General features: G+C 60.2%; 1 protein-coding gene across 1 annotated transcript; it reads left to right on the top strand.

The window, feature by feature from the left end:
- The first annotated feature begins 228 nt into the window (after positions 1-228).
- On the top strand, positions 229-20,502 carry GNAI2 (G protein subunit alpha i2). The gene is made up of 9 exons (XM_005892115.3): positions 229-490; positions 14,512-14,554; positions 14,800-14,941; positions 15,118-15,278; positions 17,367-17,495; positions 17,895-18,024; positions 18,110-18,263; positions 18,634-18,847; positions 19,488-20,502. Exons 1-8 carry the CDS (start codon positions 373-375, stop codon positions 18,822-18,824), a joined length of 1,068 nt encoding a protein of 355 aa, XP_005892177.2. The 5' UTR covers positions 229-372; the 3' UTR covers positions 18,825-18,847; positions 19,488-20,502.
- Positions 20,503-21,294: the final 792 nt, after the last annotated feature.

Genomic DNA, 21,294 nt, shown 5'->3' with positions numbered 1-21,294 from the left:
TTCTGGGCTAGGCTCAACCCCTGCAGCTCTCCCTCGGCGTGGCTCCGCCTCCAGCCCGGGCCGAGCTTGGGCTGAGCCTAACTTCGCCTTCGTTCCGCCCTCAAGCCAATCAGCGGCCCCAGATCTCCTATGGCCCCGCCTCCGGCCCTGCCCCGGCCCAGTCCCAGGCTTGACTCGCTCCGGCCCCGCCCCCGGCCCGCCCTGCCGTCGGTGCGCGGCGGCCTGGAAGGCACCGCCCGCAGACGCTCGGAACTGCCGACTCGGGAGCTACCCGTTGAGGGCCGGCGGCGTGAGCGGAGTGGGGTCGGGCGGGGCCGAGCCGGGCCGGGGCCTTGTGGGGGCCGGGCAGCGGCCGGGCCGGCGGACGGCGGGATGGGCTGCACCGTGAGCGCCGAGGACAAGGCGGCGGCCGAGCGCTCCAAGATGATCGACAAAAACCTGCGGGAAGACGGCGAGAAGGCGGCGCGGGAGGTGAAGTTGCTGCTCTTGGGTGAGGCCGCGCCCTGCTCTGGGACCCCTCGATTCCCCGCCCAAATCCCCAGCTTTGACCTGCGGACTAGGGCTTCGAACACCCAGACTCAGCCTGGATCCCCACACCTGGACTTGAACCCCCTAGACCCGCCCGGCAAGGACATAACAAAAAAAAAATGGATCAAAACTCTGGGTTGGCCGAGACTTCTGATCCGTAGCCCATAGGTCCCATCTTCAACTCATCCCAGAGCCCAAACCCCCAAGTACAGCCACCAGGGCCCCAACACCCGCTGCCCAGAGCTCTGCTTGACCACCCACTCTTACTGTCCAACCTGACAGACCCTTAGAGCCCCCTGCCTGTCTTTCCATACTTCCCTAGACTTTACCCAACCCCCTACCATCCCACTCGGCCCCCACCTTCAGGCACCACCTGTTCCCTCACTTCTCCCCTTATTCCTATTGGGCCTGAGTATCTCCAGGGCCCCTCCCAGGCCCCCACTCCCTCCCTCCTTCCCATTCTGTGCCCCATCGCTACTCTGGACCCTGTATCCTCCACCTGTGCACCTTGATCCCAAGGGACTTCTCAGGTGGATTTTTGGTTTGCACCTCTGAAGTGGAATGACTGCTTAGGAGATCACCTTCCAGTCAGAGCCCCCAAACCCTTAGAGACCCCTGCTCCTGGCATCTGGCCCACCAGCTCCCTCTTTGCATGCATCTCTCAAACCCTCTGATCCCCTGCTCTTAATTTCTCTCCCACACTAGCCTTCTCCAGATTTCCCCACCCGCCTCCTGCACCAGGTGGGCTGGACTGAAAGGACTGGCTCCAGACCCCCTAAGGGCTCCACTGGTCATGTTGGGGGAGGGGACCAGGCCTCAAGCTGCCCGGGGAGTTCTGCTGGCTATCCTTTTCCCAGTTTCTAAGCCCTGTCTGGGCCAGTGAGGCGGGGATCTGGGGTTAGGAGGGAGTGTGGAGGAGTTTGGGTTGCGTCGGCTCCAAGGCCAGGAAAGATGGTGGCTGCTTGAGGGGTGGGGGGAAGTGGAAGTGGTGAGACAGCCGACATATTGCTGCCCCCGGCGGGCGGGCGGGCCAAGGAGAGCCGCTGACGGGTGCTGGGCTTCCCGCACCCTTTCTGGGCCCAAAGGCCTAGGATGTGGCTTCTGAGAGTGGGTGGGCCTATCGGACCTTGAGGCCCTGCAAGGGGGGAGTGGTGGACCAGCTGGTTGAGTAGTGGGGGGCCTGCTAGGGGGTGGGCATCTGAGGTGGACTTGTGCAGAGGCTGGGGGCCTGGTAGTTGCCCCAGTCCAGCCTCTCTTTGGGAGCAGGTGTGGTGCGCCCAGTGGCAGCCTGATTGGGGGTGGGGTGGAGTTCAAACCTAGTAGGGAAGGAGGCCTTCGCGGCAGTGTTGGGGGCTGGACTATGGATGTGGGGGGTGTGGCCCCTCAGCCCCAGAGCTGCTCTGGGGTCCCCAGGCTGCGAAAAGTGGGGCTTTTCATGCTGAGCGTGTGGCCGAGGGGACAGCGTGTCTTCCATCCTCGGCCCATCTGTTGACTGTCCCTGGGGGCCTGGCCTCAGGGGCACAGCCCCGGAGGTTTCAAAATGGCATCCGCTGCCGCTGCGGGGAGGAAGAGAAGGGGCGGGAAGGGGCGGCGGCCCAGCCTCCTGGGCTGTTTTGCGTTGGGCGCTTGCCTCTTCCTGTCTCTGCTGCGAGTGCGGCAGCGGCAGCGAGTGGGTGTCGACGCGGCGGAATGCCCATCGATGCTGCCCGCTGGGCCTGGGAAGGGTGCTTCGGGTACTGCTGCCTCCCAGTGCCCAGCCAGGGGGTCACTAGCCAGCCCCTTCCCAGGCCAATCACAGTTACGATGGTGCCCGAAGAGATGTGGGGCTGGGGCACACAGGGCCCCTGGCCTGGTTCTCTGTGCTGACTCCATCCCACCAGTCTTGGAGCCCGGCTCAGGTTGTGGGTCTGGCGACCCCTCTCATACTAAGCTGGCAGCAACCAGGGGTACAGGTTACCCTAGAAATGCTCGAAACTTTGTAGGATGGGGAGTCCGTCTCAGCATCCTGTCCTTCTGGCCTTTGCTTCCACTGTAAAATGGGCTTCCTGAGTTTGGGCCAGAGGAGTGCCATGCCCAGGATGGGGAGTCGGGGCTAAGACCCTGCAGAGGACGCACTCACTGTAAGGGGCTGGGAGACCAAACTTTGCCTGAAATTGAGGACTCAGTCTGTCCGGACTGCCTGGAGAAGGGTCCCGGCTGGCTGTCCTTTGCCTGTCCAGTTACAGGGAAGGTGATGGGAGCCCAGCTGAGGCAGCTTCAGAGAGCTGGGCGCCTGTCCCACGTAGCGGAAAGACTCTGTCCAGGCAACGGGACTCGGGCTGGGCAGTTGCCAGCCTTCCCTCCCAGCCCAACCACGCCTGCTGCCCCACCCGCATACTGGCTCCTTCCCGTCCTGGGGAGCTCTGCCAGCCGGCGGGCATAGTCACTGTCCATCGCCGGGGCAAAGGCAGATGTGGTACACAGCGGGGAGAGGGTGTTCCCTGGCAGCTGGGTTGGGGGAGCAGGGCTGCTGATACCGGCTCTACTTCAGAGATACCCCCACCCCCACCCAGTTCAGCTTGATTGACCAGCTATCCCCTGGTAGAATCTGGGGCCTCGGCGTGGGCACTTTGGGTAAAGTAAGCCAGAGTGTGTGTTTAGGGGTGACTCTGATTTGTTTGAGCTTTTGTGGGCAGTCTACAGAGAAAGGAGAGATGGCTCCAGGAAGGCTTCATGGTATAAATACAACAGTTTCCTCTTGCCCCTGGGACTTGGCATCTGTTCCCTTCACTTGATGTACTTTCCCCCCATTTCACTCCTACTTGATTGTTCTTCAAGACTCTGCCCAGGGATCACCTCCCAGGATCCTTCCTGACCCCCTTCTTGAAGGCTGGTAAAGCACCTCCTCTAACCCCCCACCCCCATGCCGCCCCATTAGAGCGTGGTATTTGTCTGTGTCCAACTGCCCTCCCCCACGACTGGAGCAGGACTGTGTCCTGTTCATTTGTGAGCCTTCTATGCCAAGCATGGAGCCTGGGAACTATTGTCTGTTGAATGAAAGAAGCGCTACTGGTGTGAACTTGATCTTGGACATGGGTAGATGGAGGAGTAAGATAGCGATCAGTGAGCCATTGCCTGCCATATCATGGGCAGGTGGCAAGGACTATGTAAGGCCAATGACCAGGACTCAAGGGGAGACTGAGGGAAAAACTCTTCAGGCTGTTTCCTTATGGTCTCATCACGCTCTGCTGGCACCTCAGTGCATGCTCAGTCACTCAGTCATGTCCGACTCTTTGCAGGTCCATGGGCTGCGGGCCACCAGTTGCCTCTGTCCATGGAATTCTCTAAGCAAGAATACCATTTCCTTCTGCAGGGGATCTTCCCCACCCAAGGATCCAACTCAGGTCTCTGGCATCCGAGGCAGATCCTTTGCCAGATCCTTTGCCGACTGAGCCAGGCTGCAGAGACAGTCCTTGTCCACTCCTTGCAGATCACATAGTAGGGACTCTAGCTGTTCATGTGGGAAAACCGGCTTTGCATTCTTCCTTTTAGCTCAGGCTGTTTGGAGACTGTTGCAGGCCTGCTCTCTCTGCTGCTGCAGTAGAGCCTGTCTAGCTCTTAGGGCTGGAGCTGCCCCACAGCCATGGGGCTCAGACCAGAACAGTACTGTGGGAGTTCTTGGCCTGGCCAGTGCGGAAACTGGACATTGAGGGGCTCAGTGAGATTTATCAAATGAAAGGAAGGGAGTTTTGTGACGTTAGTCCTTTCTGTCTCTCACAAGGGGCCTGGCACACTGTAGGTGCCTATTAAGTGTGTGTGGAAAGAATGAAACTATTTGCACACATCCCTGAACAGGGATATGTAATTCTTAAGCTGTTGCCTGGGGCTTGGTGTAGCAGGAGTTAGTGGGAAGGGCTAGCCTGGGATCCTGGCTGGCTGGATAATGGGTAGAGTCTAGTGATGCGGGTGAATTTTGGGGGTGGGGGGAGTAGTCCTTCCTGGGAAGGGGTCCTCTGAGTTGGCTTAAAAATTAGCAGTATTTGCCAGGGCCAGGCACTGGGGGCAGAGGGACCAACTCAGCAAGGGTTCTGAAGTAGGAAGGCCTGGCCTGGAGGGGAGGAGGGCTCACTCTCCTGAGGGGATCACACAAACCTAGGTTCAGATCCCTGCTCCACCTAGTGCACCGGCTGAGAACCCCAGCTACAGGTGAAATCCTGGTAGATGCTCTGCTCTCCATCCACAATCTGGGATGGGGTGCCTGCCTGCAGCCATACGTGTTGTGGGGATGGTACACCAAGACCTGTGGGTGTGAGAACAGGAGAGGGACCACCCCCCCTGCTGACTCCTGCAGAGCTGAGAGTTTGATGGGGAGGAATCTCCCCAGCTCGGAGCCTGCCTAGCCTTAGTATGGAGGCCCTGGGAACCCTGACCCTTGCCCTTGGGCCGCTGCTCTCACCAAGTGAGAGGTTGAGACTTGTAGATATTTGGTGGCATCTGGAGTGACCCACTGCCCTGGGGACCTTGCGCCCAATCTCCGGGGGCTGAGCTACCTTCCCGGGGGGGCTTAGGGTTGGGGGTGTGGCAGGGCCCTGGGGTACCAAGTGGGCTGGTACCCAGGCCGGCCTCCAGCTTCCCTGTTCGCCCCACCACCTTCTATCCCTGCTATCCCGCCGTCCGGCTGGAGCTCATTAGCACTTGAATGGGGGGCGGGGCAGCTTGAGCCTGTGAGTCTCTTCTTCCCACCCCTCCCCCAGGCGAGGCCAGGCTTTGTCTTCGGGAGTCAGTAGCTTCACTGCTGGGGTTCCCAAGCTAGGGAGTGAGTAGGGAGTCTAAACAGTTTCTGAGTCCCCCTCTGCCTTCCCAGTCCCCCTGGGCTCAGCCCCTGCCTGTGACCCCAGTGTTGGTGCAGCCAAGGAAAGCAGTTGTCCCTCTAGGATAGGAGTGAAGCTGGGTCCTTCAGGGGCTACCCCTGAGCTGGGAGACTACGTGAATCGGGGCAGTTTTGCAAAGGAAGTGACCCTGGAGCTCAGCTGAAGACATCCCAGGAGGGGTGGGGGTTGGAGCACCCCAAGACAGAGAGCAGAGCAGGTGGTGGGGACAGAGGGAATGCCTGCCCCTGTGGCTGGAGGTGGAAGTGAGGCCAGCTGGGGAGCTCAGGCTTCCATGCCAGGCCCTGAGGCAGCGTTGAGCCACCCACTGTGCTTGAGTTGGAGCCTGTGCTGCCAGATGGGGACTGGCACAGTCAAGGGCCTCTTTGGGTTGGCCCTGGGCTGGCCTGAGCTGCAGGGTCATTGGCTAGCATCATAGATATCCTAAGCCTGCTAACAGCAACCCAGCAAGTGACCGCAGGTAGTGCTGGGGGTGGGACCTGATGGGATCCCAGAGAGGTCCCCAGGCTCCAGCAGTGCAGGGCTGGCACTTGCAGCAGCTTGGACCACAGGCGGGGGCACACAGGTCCTGTACACCCTGTCCTTGATCTCCGTCCCTGGCTGTCTCTCTGTCTCCATCTCTAAAAGCCACCCATTCTTTAGGCAGGAACAGGATGGAGGAAGCTTTGTCCACTTAAGCTCTTAGCATCTGAGGGACCAAGGACTTGGCCTCCCACATCCCCAGCAGAGGATGAGACAGTCCAGCCCAGAGCCTGAGTGCTGTCTCCAAGGCAGGACCCAGGCCAGCTTCTAATCTCATCTTCCCACTATCTCGGGGGCAGGAGTCCTAACCTAAAAGGTCAGTGAGGAAAGGGGTTAATGGGTTCTGGCAGGCCACCACTGATGTGCCCTGCCTCAGAAGGCCCTGGGAGGGCAAAGGACTAGGCCCCTCTGATGATGGCCCTAGTACCTGATACTCTCAGACAGCTTCTCCGTCAGCCACAGGTGCAGGGTGGGGCTCCTCTGCCCAGCCCCACCCAGCCTCTCTCCCCTGAGCTCTTGATCTTACTAAACCCCAAACACTCCACCCTCACCCTTAGGCTGCACCTTGGGGCTCTGATCATCTTGGTGGCTGGGGGAATAGTGTCCCTGGAATAGCAGCCACACGTTCTCTAACCTGGGCTGGCCCTTCAGTGTTGGCCTCCTGCATACACTTCCAAGGCTTGGCAGTAAATGCCAGGCCCGTTTGCGCCAAAGCCTAAAGGTGGGATCATACAAGGTTTGTGCTGAGAAGGGTGTCCTTGTGGCTCAGAGAATCCTGGGGTGCCAAGGCTGCTACAGCCTCAGAATCTCCGGTTTGGTGGAGGCAGGGGCAGTGAGGGGGGCGTGTATTGATGGCAGCAGGTACCGTGTCCCAGGGTTGGAGGAGGGGTGGTGAAGTCTGCACGGCAGGGCTGGGCCACTCGGGGAAGTGGTGTCCACACCAGAGGAAAAGGAGGAAGAAGCTGGAGGAGGAGGAGCCCAAAAGAGGAAGAGGCCAGAGAGCCGCTCACACTGTGCACTGGGGTGGGGAGTGTGAGGCAGGTCAATGCAGGGGACTTTAGAAGTTGAGCCCCACCTGTGCGGGGCCCCCGTGGGCTGCCCCTACTGGTAGTCCCCGGGTTGGAGTCAATCCAGACAGTTCTGTCCCTTGTCCTGCCCCAGTGGCCACTGGGCCCAGGATCTCAGAGTAGGTGGCGCCTCTGAGAAGGATTCCAGGCCCCTCCTTTGACCACAGGAAGTGGTGGCTGGGAGAGGGACGCCGGCGGGGTGGGGTGGGGGGGCAGCAGGAAAGCAGAGGGCTGCTCCCATGTTCCCAAGCAGCCATTGCCCTCCAAAGCCGGAAGGCCGGCTGCAGGCCCAGATGAATGCCCGGAAATGGAGCAGGAGCCCTGGGATTAGCTCACTCTGGGTTTCCCCTGCCTGGAGGTAGACAGAAAGGCCCTTGATCCAGCCTAAGGATTTCCCCCACGCCACTACCCACTGGGCCTGGGTAGTGGGTGCCTTCACTGGGCCTCAGTTTCCCCTCTGGTGATAATAGTAGCTGCCTTGGATTGAGCTGTGACCATTGCATAGGGCCGGTCTCTTCGTGTTTAACCCTGTGGAGCTGGGACTGACATACCCATTTCACTGATGCAGAAACTGAGGGTCAGGAACATCATGTGACTTACCCAGTAAGTGGAGACACCAAAGGACAACCCAGGTGGTGACTCTGAGCACCTGTCCCCAACTGTTGTCACCCCACAGGAGTCTGTGCCCAGTTGGCAAGCATTGCTCAGTCAGGGTGACAGGCAGATGCTTTGGGTGTACTCGTGTCCTGCATATGCCTGAGGGCCTCGATTCTTCTTTTAGGGAACTCTAAGGGGACCATCTATTCTAGAGAGTGGGACCCAAGACTGTGCGTGAATCTTTTTCCTGCTTAAAGCCAGAAATCTGCTGTGTGGCCATGGGGTGACCTCGTCCTAACAGAGGTGCCCCCATTTTTGCTTCCCACTTCCCCTCCTAGCCTGTTTCCCCTCATAGGAACACTCAGGCATCTTAGTGTTTTGCTTTTCCCCTAACATGTTTGTGCCTCCCACAACCCCTTGGCTTAAGAGGACTAAGTCCCAGCCTGAGGCAGCTTGGAGGCTGTCAGGGTGCGGTGTGGGGGGCCCTGAGCCTGGTCTGGAGACTGGGGCTTGTCCAGATGAGGAGAAGGGAAGAGTGGTCCTGCTGAGGGTCCCCACTAAGAGCACAGGCTGCGGTGGGCTCCTGTATGGCGACTCGTGTGTCTGTGGTGTGGGCTGGCCACAGCATGGGAAGATCACAGCTGGTCCTCATCCTTCTTGGCCTCCGAAATCCAAAGTTCAGTTGCCTTGCCTTCCCCGTGGAGTTCCCAGGGTTCTGCTCTGGCTTGTCGGGCCAGGCCCTAGGGAACTGCGGAGTCTAAAGGACCTAGGAGAGAGCAAGAACAGAAGCGGCAGAAGCATCAAGGCCAAACACAAAGCTGAACAAACGTGGTACCCTCATGGCCAGTCCAGACTCTAGGTCCCAGAGTTTCCTTTCCCCCACCTTCCTCACTGTGTGACCTGAGGCTGGCCGCCCCTCTCTGTGCCCAGTGCTGGGGCCCGTGACGTCACGCTTCTCAAGCCTGGATCGTGGCTTGTGGGCACACAGACAAACTGCCCACTTGGGCTGGACCCTGGGTGGAGTTTGGGGTGGGTGTGAAGACCCAAAGGAGGCTGTTCAAGGCGGGCGTTGCGCCTGGCACACTCCGTTGAGGAGTACATTTCGCAGATGGGGACATGAGGCCCAGACATGGACATCTCACCCTGGGTCTACCACAGTGATTCAGACTCTTTGAAAAGAGCAAGGCGATTTCCTCCAGTGAAGAAGCATCAGGAAGAGGGCTGTGCCAAATGGCCTGGCTCCGTGTACCACCTGGGCCCCGTCTAGCACTGCCTGGCAGTGGAGGGTGAGACCCGGATGCAGCCTCAGTGGCCAATGAGGAGCAGGTCTCAGGGCCTCCTCTCCTCCAACATGGCCTTCCTTACCCAGTGCCTCAGTTTCCCTTTCTACGGTAGGCAGGGCCCCACTGCAGGAGACACAGCCCTGCCCTGGAAATCCCTCTCCGTGCCTGGGAGAATCCGAGGCCTGTTTCCTTTGCACTGAAGAGCAAAGACTTGGCCAGGCCCTGGTCCTTAGTGCTGCCTTGATGGGCGTCAGGAAGCTGCTGGAGGCTTCCCAAGCGGCAGAGACTGGAGGGAGGGAGGTTCCGGCTTTGCTGGGGCACCTGGAGGAAGGCGAGGTCACACATGTGGGTGGGGGTGTCACACGGGGTCCGTCCAAGACCCTCCCCCCACCCCCATGCCAGCCCCCTGCAGAGCCTCCTTGGAGGGAGTGAAGCTCAGCACCTGGAGGAAGGAAGAGACGCCAGGGGCGGGGCTTGGAGGGCCTTTGTCTGGCGGGGCCCTCCGCCGTCCCCATTGTTCCCTTGTGTGCCGAGTCTCTGCTGGCCGAGGGCTTCCCAGGCTCGGGAGGGGGCCGTGGGTGAGGCACCTCCCCCAGCTGCCCCTCGCTGCCGCCGCCGCTTTCCAGAAACAAACGCTCCTCTGCGCCACCCAACCCCCACCTCCTCCACTGGGTCCCTGGCCGCCGGGCTCCCCCTGGTGGTGGCCGGCCGGGGACCCTAAGGCTGCAGGGGCGGAGCGGGGAGGGGCGGGGCGGCAGCAGGGGGTGCCCAGAAACGGCGGGCTGGGCTGGAGTGTGGAGACGTGGCACCTTCCTGAGATGACAGTGGGAGGTGGTGCCAGGGCCGCCTTTGGGGTGGGCTTCCCAGGGTGCATCCCGACCTTCCCCCAGCGGCCCACCAGGGTAGGCCAGTGATGGGGGCGGGGAGCTGTGTTGGGAGGGCCGCAGTGGGGGGCGGGCCCCGGCTGTGGGTTTGAGCTGGGCTGCTCCCCACGTCTACCCTGTGGTCCGAGCCACGGCTGCTTCTGAGAATCTCTGCCTTCAGGCCTGCCACGTCAGCTGGCAGCTTTCCCCGGCCCCACATGTTCCTGGGGAGCCCACCAGCTCGAGAGCGTCCGCAGGGAGACCTGCTCCCCAGCCTTCAGGATGCAGAGAGCGCCAGGGAGCGGTGTCTGCAGTGCGACGTGCTGGGCGGGAAGGAGTACCCTGCCCGGGTAGGAGTGCCAGGTTGTGTGGAGGGGAAGTGACGAACTGAGAGCAGAAAGCCAGCAAAGGAGTGCGTGGCTCTGTCTCCAGTCCCAGGTTACACAAGACCCAGCAGGGAACCACCACCACTGCTGAGTCAGCCTCCCAAACCCCTGGTCACTGCCCTGGGCTGTGCTTTTGTTTGAAAGCATCAGAAACGCCTTCAAAATGAGATGGCCGAGGCAGGCTCCTCTGCAGCCTGTGGTTGCAGTGACCTATGCAGCGTGGTCACTGTGGGTTGCAGGAAATGAGAGGTTTGGGGAACTCTGCCCTCTTCTGAAGGGTAAAAGAAAACAGCCATAATAACTTTGATCTCAACACTCGCCGTGTGCCGGGCACTCACCTGTCTCCTAGGATGAGATAATGGTGGTATCCTGTTGCACAGATGAGGTGCCAGAGCCAGGGCAGGATCAGGCAGCCGTTTTTGGAGATCTTGGGGAGGATCGAGGTGGGCCCCAGGGCTGTGGTAGGTCTGGACCTCCCTCTGGGAGAGGAGCTGAAAACGTGACATGGGCTGGCTGGCCTCTCAAGGCTTTGCGGCTCCTGCAGAAGGGAAAGTGGGGCCAGAGAGGAAAGAGGCAAGTCAGGGCCTCCTAGCAGGACAAAGCCACGTCTGGGAGGTAGAGGCTTCAACATAGACTACAACAGAAACTCGATGCAGGGGTTTGGGATCAGCATCATGCCGTTGGACTGGGGGCCCTGTCTTGCCCCCAGAGGCCCTGCTGGCCTCCTCGTTCAGGCAGGTGGAGCTGTTCTTCCCCTCCCCACCCCGCGGCCCCCGTCTATTCCCTCCTCCGTTGGGGCCCAGGGCTCCCAGAGTGGAAGCAGATGTTCCAGTGCAGAGCAGCCGCTGTCGCCCTGCACATCTCGGCAATTACCGCCTGCCCGCTGGGGGCCCCGCAGCTGCGCCCCGGGGCAAGGGCTGCAGAGGCTTCTTCCTTGGTGGTGGGAAGAGGTATGGCCCAGTGGGAACACTGAGGGCACCGCAGGGATCCTCTGTAGGTCCCTCTGGTCCCACTCAGCTGGAGAAAGGAGTGCCTGGTGGGCCCGCCGTGAGTACGAGACTCCTGCTGCCTTCTTCTGGCTGAATCCCCCACCCCCCACCCCAGCACCTCTGCAGCAATCCGGATAGAGCTAGTGATGCCCCCTTCTCTGAAGGCAAGGTGCAGGGCTGGATGGGCAGAACTGGGTGCCTGGGATCAGCAAGGTACAAGCAAACTCCGGGACAAGTGCCAGCCTATCTAATAGGGAAGCGTCATCAGGCACCAGTGGAAACGGAACTCCTAGGACACCTCGCTTGTGGGCTGCCTGAGAACCAGGGTGTCCAACTGGGTAGAGCCCATGGCTCCACCCAACTCTGCCCCCAACCCCCATGATCCACTGTAGCTCCTCCTGGGCCACGCCTGTGATTCTGTCCTGGTGTTCTCCCCTGCTCTCTGCTTGGCTGCCAGCACCACATCCTTGTCCTGCCACTTAACTCCTTCCCTCTGAGTCACAGCTGTGAGAAAGACAAAGGGACTGCTCTGAGTCCAAGGATGGGGGCTCTGTGACTTTGTCCAGCTGTCCCTTGCTGGGGGCAAAGAATATGTCCTATTCTTCGAAGGGAGAAGAAGCGAGACTGAAGCTCAAGGGGGACAGGGAAAGGGCACTCAAGGTCTGCCCGGTCTCCTGCTGCTAGGAAAATCAGATGCAAAGCAAGTTTGTGCTCGCGTCCTTATCTCTGGGCAGGGTCACGGAGTGGTCCACGCCTTTTACCAAGAAAGTAATCACAGGACTAGACAAGGAGACTGATGCCTCAGGTGCACAGTGGTCCCCAAATCACCCCCACCTGAGGTCCCCTGTTCCCCCGAGGGCTGCCCACTCTGAGTCTCGGATCACCTGAGGACAGCGTGATCGATGTGACCCATCACTTCGTGCCCTCAGCCTCCGCTCCTACACTGGGCCCCCAGTCCTGGCTGGGACTCCAGGCTCCTGGGTCCTTGCCCCAGGCTGTCCACCCTCCCTCCTGCTCTCTGGGAGCAAGTAACTAGTTGGGAAGGACAACCAGGTGTCACCTGGCTCTCATTCGTGGTCACCCAGTCCAGCGCTGTCCCCCCTGCCCCGTGGATGTTCTGGGCCTTGGGGGAAGAGCCTCCGTGATTCGGCATTACCACTGGGCCTTCCCAGGGCCTCTCCCCTTGGGCCCACTCCACAGGTGGGGAGTGTCAAGTGAGGGGTCCTGTCCTGGCTGCTCACCTGCCAGCCCTATGGAGAGGAATGCTGCCCCCGACCACAGCCCATGCCCAGGGGAAATACACTAGGCCTGGGGCCTCCATTGTCCAGGGGTCGGACCAGTAGAGGGCCTCACACCCCAGCCTGCCCAGAGCCTGCCTATTTGTGCTGCTCCCCCCGCAGCGCTCCCCGATCCTGGGAAGCAGGCCTGGGACTGTCAGAGAAGCCCAGTGATTCCGGGCGGCATTTGTGAATCCTCCTCACGGAGGCTCCTGGCTTGTGGCCGCAAGCCACACCTCAGTTTCTCTTGGTCAGTGTGGATCTGGGGTGGGAGGTAGGATGGATGCAGGTGGGCAAAGACCCGGAGTTGGCAAGCAGGGTCTAATGCTGCTGGAGGGCAGTGTGGAGACTCAGACCTGAAGCTCCCTGGGCACATGGGACAGTGCTGGGAGGCAAGGTGGGCCACGTGCAGAGGGGCTGTAACCATGACAGCTGTGTCTCTCAGTTCCCCCCCCCCACCACCTTTTTTTAAAAAATGTTTCGGCCATGTCCCACAGCATATGGAACCTTAGTTCCCCGACCAGGGCTCAAACCCATGCCCCCTGCATTGGAAGCGTGGAGTTTTAAACCACTGGACCACCAGGGAAATCCTTCAGTTTCCTCATTTGTGAGGTGGAGATGAGGGTAAAGCTGACTTACGCCCGGGGCTTGCTGTGAGACCACCTAGCGAACGGGATAGTCTTAGAATAGCGATTGACATGTAGGGGGCACGATTCACCGCTGTGCTGAGATCATCATGGCTGACATTCATGCTGCTCATGGCAGTTTGTGTGTTAGCCCCTCCATCCTCTGAATTTCTTAACCATCCCTGAGGGATATACGGGGGCCGAGAGTTCCCAAGGGTGACTTCCCCCACAGACCCCACCACCCACCCTGCTGAGCTGGTCAGAGGGACAGACCCGCCACAGTGATCAGGAGGGTTGGGACATGTGTAGCTGGGACACTGGGCAGGTATGCCCGGCAGAGAGAACTCCCTGGGCAAAGAACTGGAGTTGGCAAGAGGTAGTGCCTGACAGTGCTGGGGCAGAGCAGAGGGTGCAGTCTGGGCAAAGGCTGGGAGAAAGCTGGGCCCAGCTGAGGTGTGCTCGGCAAAAGGGAAGCGGTAAGGCCCTGTTCGCACACCTAGCCAGGAGAGAAGTGGCCTTCCTGGTCTCACACTTCCCTGCACACACTCCCTGGGGAATGCAGGTTTCTGGGCTGCACCCCCTGAGATCTGGCTTTGTGTCTGGGATGGAGCCTGGGAAGCTGTTTGTTTAAAAAAAACAAACCCAAGACATTGTCCTGCAAGATCTGAGCCACATTTTGAGTAGGGCTGGGCAGGTCAGGCCTCATCATCCTACATACCTCTTTGCTCTTCTGAATCCTGGCTACATGGTCTTGGGCCAAGACTTTTCTGAGCCTCAGTGTCCGCATCTGTAAAATGGGAGAAATAGTACCTGTTTTGTGGGGCTGCTCTGACAGTCACCAGAGAGAGTGGCAGCAAATTCCTCAGCACTGGTCGAAGAAAAGTACAGGATAGGGCTTTGCCAGGCTGGAAAAGAAGCATCATGAGTCAGTACATGTGTGTATGTGACACTGCTGTCCCCCAGGTCCTGGTGTCTTACCTGCTTAGAGTAGACCTCGGCCCAGCAAGCAGGGTGCTGGGCCTTGGCTGGAAGGCAGGGGTATGATGCCATGCCCGGATCCAGGCCCCATGGCAGCTGCGGCTCACAGTGTAGGGAGGAGAGTAAGCAGGGCTCCTCTGCCAGCTATGACCCAGTGCCACGTTGGGAAGCACTAGCCGCGGAGTGGCAAGTCTGCGTGTGCGAGAACGACAGGGTGACTGCTGAGCCTCAGGTCTCCAGCCAAAGCCCCTGGACTCAGCCAGGGCAGTGGGGAGCCATGTTGAGCAACAGACCTTGTGGGAAGCCAGGGCCTGCAGTGGGTCCCCCATGGGACTAGGCTGCCTTCACCCCCATGGCCCTGCCAGCTGCACCCCTGGTAGCTCTGCTGCCCGCCAGGCCTGACTGCTTCCGTCTGCAACTGATGGAAAGGATGGGTCCTGCCTCCCTGGCCACATGGCCGGGCCACTAGTTGCTGGCCTGTGTCCCCCCTGGGCCTGTTCCCTGACCCACTGTGCCCTTTGTTCCAGGTGCTGGGGAGTCAGGGAAGAGCACCATTGTCAAGCAGATGAAGTAAGTGCTGTGTGCGGGGAGATGGCCGGCAAACCTTGGTTTCCCCTCTTCTTCCTCCGGGTCTGTACTGCCCCCAGGGATGGGCCCAGCACTTTGCCAGAGGCCACGTTCATCCTCTGCTCCCCAGTGGTTCAGAGGCAGTCTCCTCCTGTCTGAAGTAGCTACTGCAGGCCCCCGTAGCTCCAGACGCCCATATGGGGGTCCCTGTGCCCCGTACACCCTAACCCCGGCCCCCTGGCTGCCAGGATCATCCACGAGGATGGCTACTCAGAGGAGGAGTGCCGACAGTACCGGGCGGTCGTCTACAGCAACACCATCCAGTCCATCATGGCCATTGTCAAAGCCATGGGCAATCTGCAGATTGACTTTGCCGACCCCTCCCGCGCGGTATGTGGACTCCCCAACCCCTGCCTGCCTCCCATAACACTTCAGGGCAAGCCTTGTGCCGGGGGAGCTGAGAACACCCCAGTCTGGGCCCCATTCCGAAGGCCTCCTCCCTGCCTCTGACCGGTGGGGTGGCCGTGTGCTCCTGCAACGCGCTGACCGCTCACCCCTGTGCCCAGGACGACGCCAGGCAGCTGTTTGCACTGTCGTGCACGGCTGAGGAGCAGGGCGTGCTGCCTGAGGATCTGTCCGGCGTCATCCGGAGACTCTGGGCTGACCACGGGGTGCAGGCCTGCTTTGGCCGCTCGCGGGAGTACCAGCTCAACGACTCTGCTGCCTAGTGAGTACTCACTCCACGGGGCCGGGCTGGCGGTGGAGTAGGGGGAGACTTGGACTACAGCCTGAGCCAGAGGGCCTGAGCACCCTCAGAAAGATAGGACGAATCTCTGCGCTGTCAGCCAGGGTCTTGGTGGTTTGGGGTTTGGCCTGGAAGAAGGATGTGGGGGGACATCCACGGGCTCTGGATGGGCCCCCAGATAGGCTGTGGGCCCTGTACTCTCACCTCCCGCCTCCTACTTCTGCCTAAGCCAGTCCCTCTGTCTGAGCAGCTTTCCCATTCTCACTGCACTTCCCATCCTGAGCCCACCCAGAGAGGGGCTGTTGGACCTCCCCAAAGCTGGGTGGGAGGCCGGTCTTGCCTGGCCATGATTTCTGAGCCTTGCCCTAGTCACGTGGACAGCCTCCCACCCTCCCTGCAGTGGCCTGAATGCCCTTGTGAGAGCACGCCCCCCATAGGAGCTGCGGAGTCACATCCACACATGGTGGGGTGGAGGGGCTGGGGGGGTTTAGTCCCAGAAGTCAAAAGCTCTCAGTGCCAGCAGAGCTTTGGGGTCTTGCCTGCAGGGACGGATGGCTCCTATCAACCCCTGTCATCTCAGGGCGTGCGATACTCAAGGAGGACCTGGTTATGACCACCCTCCGGCCCCTTCCCACTCTTGTATCATCCGTGTCCTTCATTCCCCAGACATTAAGCACCCACTGCGTGCCCAGCGCTGTTCTGGGTGTGGGGATTCAGCGGTAAACGTGGGCCCTGCCCTCCCAGGCAGGTTTATGCTACAATGAAATCACCCAGGGGTGGGGAGCAGATTGGAACACTCCAGGGTCCAGGGGTCCTCCAGCCCCTCCTCGCAGCAATCCTACAAGGCTGCCGTAGGGCACTGGGTCCATGGGGTGAGCCCCCTGGTAGCAGACAAGGGAAGAACTGGTGTGGAATTCACCATGAGGCTGGAGGCTCTCCGTAGGGCGCGGGGTAGAGTTTGCAGGTCACAGCACATGCGTCACAGTTCCCCATAGCCCTTCCTGTTTTTCTTTTCGGTCTCTGCGTCTCTGAAGTCATTTCCCTCTGGCCTAGCTGCCGGTGGGGGAGCCAAGAGCTGGCCCCAGCAGCCCTGTCCCGAGAGCAAGACATCGGTCCTGGGCAGTGACTGGGAGGCCTGGACCCGAACCCTGAGGGCACAGCAAGGATATTGAGGCAGGCAGCTGAGCTAGTCTTAGGGCTAGGCCAGGGCGGCATTAATACTAATTAAGAGAGCTGGTAGTGGGGAGCCCCTGGGACCCCTGCCAAGCAAGTGGTTATGCCCTTCCCCTGAGGAGCCCATATTTTACTGGGCGCTGGGCAGAGAGCCCACTGGGCCTGGCAGGCCTCAACCTGTCCAGCCCCGAGTCAGGGGACATGCCAGGCTGCTCTGCGGCGGGTGCCGTAATTGTGCCGATTAGCATCCTGCCTCCCTCACCAAAGGACTAATTTGCCCCCTCCCACCACCATCTCCTGCAACTCCACCACCCTGGATCCTATGTGCGGCAGGCCTGCCTCCAACCTGGGTGCTAGGGCTTGGCTGGCTGGCCTCAGAGTTGCCCCTCGGCTGAGTGGTGAATGCAGTGTAGGCAAGGGTTAAGAGTCAGGGACCTGTGTAAAATAGAGAGCCAATGGGAATTTGCTGTAAGACCCCAGGAAACTCAAACCTGGGGGCTCGGTAACAACCTAGAGGGGTGGATGGGGAGGGAGGTGGGAGGGATGTTAAGTGGGAGGGGACACGGGTAAACCTATGGTTGATTCATGTTGATGTTTGGTAGAAACCAACATGATACTATAAAGCCGCTGCTGCTGCTGCTGCTAAGTCACTTCAGTCGTGTCCGACTCTGTGCGACCCCATAGACGGCAGCCCACCAGGCTCCCCCGTCCCTGGGATTTTCCAGGCAAGAGTACTGGAGTTGGGTGCTATTGCCTTCTCCGTACTATAAAGCTATTATCCTTCAGTTAAAAATAAATAAAGAAGAGTCAGAAGCTATGCCTGAGAAATAAAGGGACGGAAGGGCAAGGAGCCAGTTGGCCTCCACTGACGCCCCCCGCCCCCATACCCCTTTGCAGCTACCTGAACGACCTGGAGCGCATCGCCCAGAGCGACTACATCCCTACGCAGCAGGACGTGCTGCGGACTCGAGTGAAGACCACGGGCATCGTGGAGACACACTTCACCTTCAAAGATCTACACTTCAAGTGAGCAGGCTTGTGGGCTAGGGAACAGGGTCAGGAGCAGCCAGCCTTGGGGGTGACGGGGAGAGATCCTCACATCGGGGTCTGCTGAGGGCTGTGCTGGGAAAGAGGGTTCATCTGGGATCCCCCAGCCCCACACTGAGTTCCTTAAGGCTGTGTGGTGGCCAGCAGCTCACAGCCTCTGCTGACCCTACCCCATGTGGCAGCCACCTGCCCTGCTGACGAGCCTCAGTCACTCTGCGGGGCCAGAACCAGGGCGAAAGTGGGCCAGTGTGGGTGATACCATGGAGCCAGCTGCCTTACCCTGAGCAGGCCTCTGTCCTCAGTCGGTCAATCTGTGAAATGGGGCAGGGAGCTTCTCCCAGAACTCCCTTTTCTGGAGCTAAGGCGCTGTGTCCGCAGGATGTTTGACGTGGGCGGTCAGCGGTCTGAGCGAAAGAAGTGGATCCACTGTTTTGAGGGCGTCACAGCCATCATCTTCTGTGTAGCTTTGAGCGCCTATGACCTGGTGCTAGCCGAGGATGAGGAGATGGTGAGAGGCCCAGAGACCACGGGGAAGGGAGGGCAGGGGTGAGGGGTCCGGGTGGCTGGTGCTGAAAGCACTGTCCTGCCCCCAGAACCGCATGCACGAGAGCATGAAGCTGTTTGACAGTATCTGCAACAACAAGTGGTTCACGGACACGTCCATCATCCTCTTCCTCAACAAGAAGGACCTGTTCGAGGAGAAGATCATACACAGCCCCCTGACCATCTGCTTCCCTGAGTACACAGGTGTGGGGTCTGGGCCTCTGGGGAGGAGCTGGTGGTGACCAGGTGGCCCACGGGCGCCCCCCACTGGACAGGAGGGTAAACTGTGGGACACTCACACACAGCTGGTGCTTCACAGGCTTACACACTTGTGTCTGTACACCCCAGGGCCCTTTTTAACACACTCGGGCATGTACCCCATACATGTCACTGGGCATCGTCCCTCACACAATCAGGTGCCCCTCTTTGCACACTCATGTGCCTGTGCACTATCACTGTTGTCACACATCCAGGCTTATTGGTTCAGACGCACAGAACCCTCTCTGGACTTGTGGGGTGGGCCCGCCTGCCGCACACGTAGCAGGAGTCCTCACCATTTTGCCTACCCCGCCAGGGGCCAACAAGTACGACGAGGCAGCCAGCTACATCCAGAGCAAGTTCGAGGACCTGAACAAGCGCAAGGACACCAAGGAGATCTACACGCACTTCACGTGCGCCACCGACACCAAGAACGTGCAGTTCGTGTTCGACGCCGTCACCGACGTCATCATCAAGAACAACCTGAAGGACTGCGGCCTCTTCTGAGGGCGGCGGGGCCTGGCAGGATGGTGAGCCGGGGGGCGGCCGGGAGGGCCAGGGAGGGCCGCTGAGCCCGGCCAGGGGCCAGGGAGGGCCAGGGCGGCCAGCCGGGGGTGGCAAGCTCGGACCCCGGGAGAGACCAGGGCGCGGGGCATGGGGGGCGCAGGGGCCACTGAGGACGGGGCACAGGGAGGCCCAGCGGTCCAGACAGTAGAAGCACCGGGCTGTGTCCTGGGACAGAACTGGAGGGCTGTCCCCATTTTCCTTGGCGAAAACTCACTTTCCCACCCACAAGGCCACCGGCCTGGCCTGAAGGATCGAGATGACAGAAGGGGCCCAGCCGCCCTCCACTCAGCACGACCAGCTCCGTGCTCACCCCTGCCATCTTTCCCTCGGACCCAGCTGAGGGTCCGGGGCTGAGGCTGGCCTCACCAGCCCTGGGAGCGGTGGGTGGGGAGGGCTCTCCCAGAGCTCCAGTCTCCCCTCCCATTCATTCTTGAACAGGGGTTACAGTGTGTGTGTAACCCAGCAACACACACCGGCCACCATGTCCCTGGTAACAAGTGGGTGGGGAAACTGGAGAAGGGTCATCGTCTAGGGAGGCGGGCAGAGAGACCCACACTGGCTACCTCCCTCCCGACCCACGCCCTGACTGTCCCCCACCTCCAGGGCCACCGCCGACTCTGCTACCCCAGCCCCTGAGGAAGATGGGGGCAAGAGGACCACGCTCCCCGCCTGTCCCCTGGCCGCTTTTCCCCTTCTCTCCTCTGTTCTTGGCTCCCCGCAGTCCCACCCTCCGCTCCAGAGACTTGGGGGAGGGGCTGCCACAGGCCTCCTGTTTGGAGCCTGCCCTTGCCCCAGGTGCAGGGAGTGCCCATAGCCCCTCCTGGCCTCCATTCTGGTTTTAACCATTGTCTTGTTCTATGATGGGGGAGGGGAGCCCATGCTGAGTCTCCCACGGCCTGTGTTTGGAGGGGCACCCACTTCTCCAGCCTGGGACCCCTGGCTTCGCCCAACACCAGCCCCTGACCCAACCAATGTTTACAGGGAGCCTCCTGCCCACCCCCACAACCTGCCCCACCCCCTCCCGCCCCAAGCCACTTGGAGGCCCCAAAGGAAAAAGCACAAGAAGCGTGAGACGCCACCATTCCTGAAGACCACAGTCCACTTGCTCATTCTCGTAGCTTTTTTTTTTATTAAAAAAAAAAAGAAAGTCAAAGGGGGAAAAAAAAAAAGAGAAAACTGCAAACCTAGGAAACTTTTTAGAAAAAACTATTTAAAACTGTCAGATCCTGACCAGCACCCACCCAACCCCTTTCCGGTGATTCCGTGCCTTGAGTGTGTCTACGTGTTTACACCCATCCCTCTGCTGGTTGCCCCCTGTGCGGGTGGCAGCCTGACCCTGCCCTCCACAGAACTGGGTTCCAAGGGCTGTTCCAGACAACTGCCAACATCACTGAGGGCCCCACCCCAGTGGCCCTGGGCCCTGGCTCCATTAACCTAAATGTAGCTCCTTAGCGCTAACCTAGGAACCGCCGCTGCCTGCTGAGGGGCCACGCCCCTCATGCCCTCGCCCCAGGCCCGGGTCCTTCAGCGTTGAACACTTCCTTGCTTTTTTCACATGTTTTATGGAATTGTTCACCTGGTTTGAAATAATAAAACGTAGAAAGAAAAAAAAAAAAAAGATTCCAAGACCTTCTTGGCATTCTTCTCTCCTGCGGCAGAGACCCAGGCTTAGATGTGCTAAGGTGATGGTGGTCTGGCCCTGGGTCCTCACTGGTGGCAAGGCCCTGGGTACTCAACTCATACTGAGGCCCAGTACCCATCGCTTCAGTTTTCCCACTTGGACTAGTCATCTTAACGTGTTGGGGCCTCTAGGTCTCCCCCTTGACCCCTAGCGCCTCTGCAGTCGTGGGTCTGGAGCAGCCTTCTGGAACAGTGGGGCCGATTTCTTAAGGAGCTCATCTCCTAAGGGGTTCTTCCACACTGGGAGCAGCAGGAGTGTCCAGTGAGTCTCAGAGGCTTTCATGAAGCTATGGGAAGTGCCCGTGCGTTGCTGGAGGAGGGAGCGGCAGATGACGGTGACTGTGACCCACAGTGGCTGTGGGTGAGCCCCGAGAGCCAGGCAGGGTCCCTGGACTTTTTCCTCCCTGGACCACCGCGGAGCCGGGAGACTGCTGAGTCCGTGGGTCGATGAAAGGCCCCCCTCTGCCGGGCGGGGCTCGTAGACGAGCTCTTCCACCTTCGGCCGCCAGAGGGCGCGGCAGTCCGTGCTTGGCCCCGCCGGGCTGGTCACGGAGGCTGACGTCATCGGGTCCTGCGGAGGCCGCGGGCCACAAAGGCAGCTTTGTAGGGTGGCGGCGGGACAAAGCGGCCCGGGCCGGGGTCGGCGCCTCCGAGGCGGGGAGGGCGGGGCGGGTGGGAGGATAGGGCCGGGGACCTGGGACCCCGCCTCCGCACACCTGCCAGTCCCCTC

This window comes from Bos mutus, chromosome 22 (assembly GCF_027580195.1).
Source record: "Bos mutus isolate GX-2022 chromosome 22, NWIPB_WYAK_1.1, whole genome shotgun sequence".
NCBI lineage: Eukaryota > Metazoa > Chordata > Mammalia > Artiodactyla > Bovidae > Bos > Bos mutus.
This window is presented reverse-complemented; position numbering and strand designations above follow the sequence as displayed.

Excerpts from the sequence above, each read along its gene's own strand:
- GNAI2 (XM_005892115.3), top strand. The coding sequence starts at position 373 with ATGGGCTGCACCGTGAGCGCCGAGGACAAGGCGGCGGCCGAGCGCTCC. Across the intron at positions 15,279-17,366 it reads CTCAACGACTCTGCTGCCTA|CTACCTGAACGACCTGGAGC; the intron begins GTGAGTACTCAC and ends ACCCCTTTGCAG. Across the intron at positions 18,264-18,633 it reads CTGCTTCCCTGAGTACACAG|GGGCCAACAAGTACGACGAG; the intron begins GTGTGGGGTCTG and ends CTACCCCGCCAG.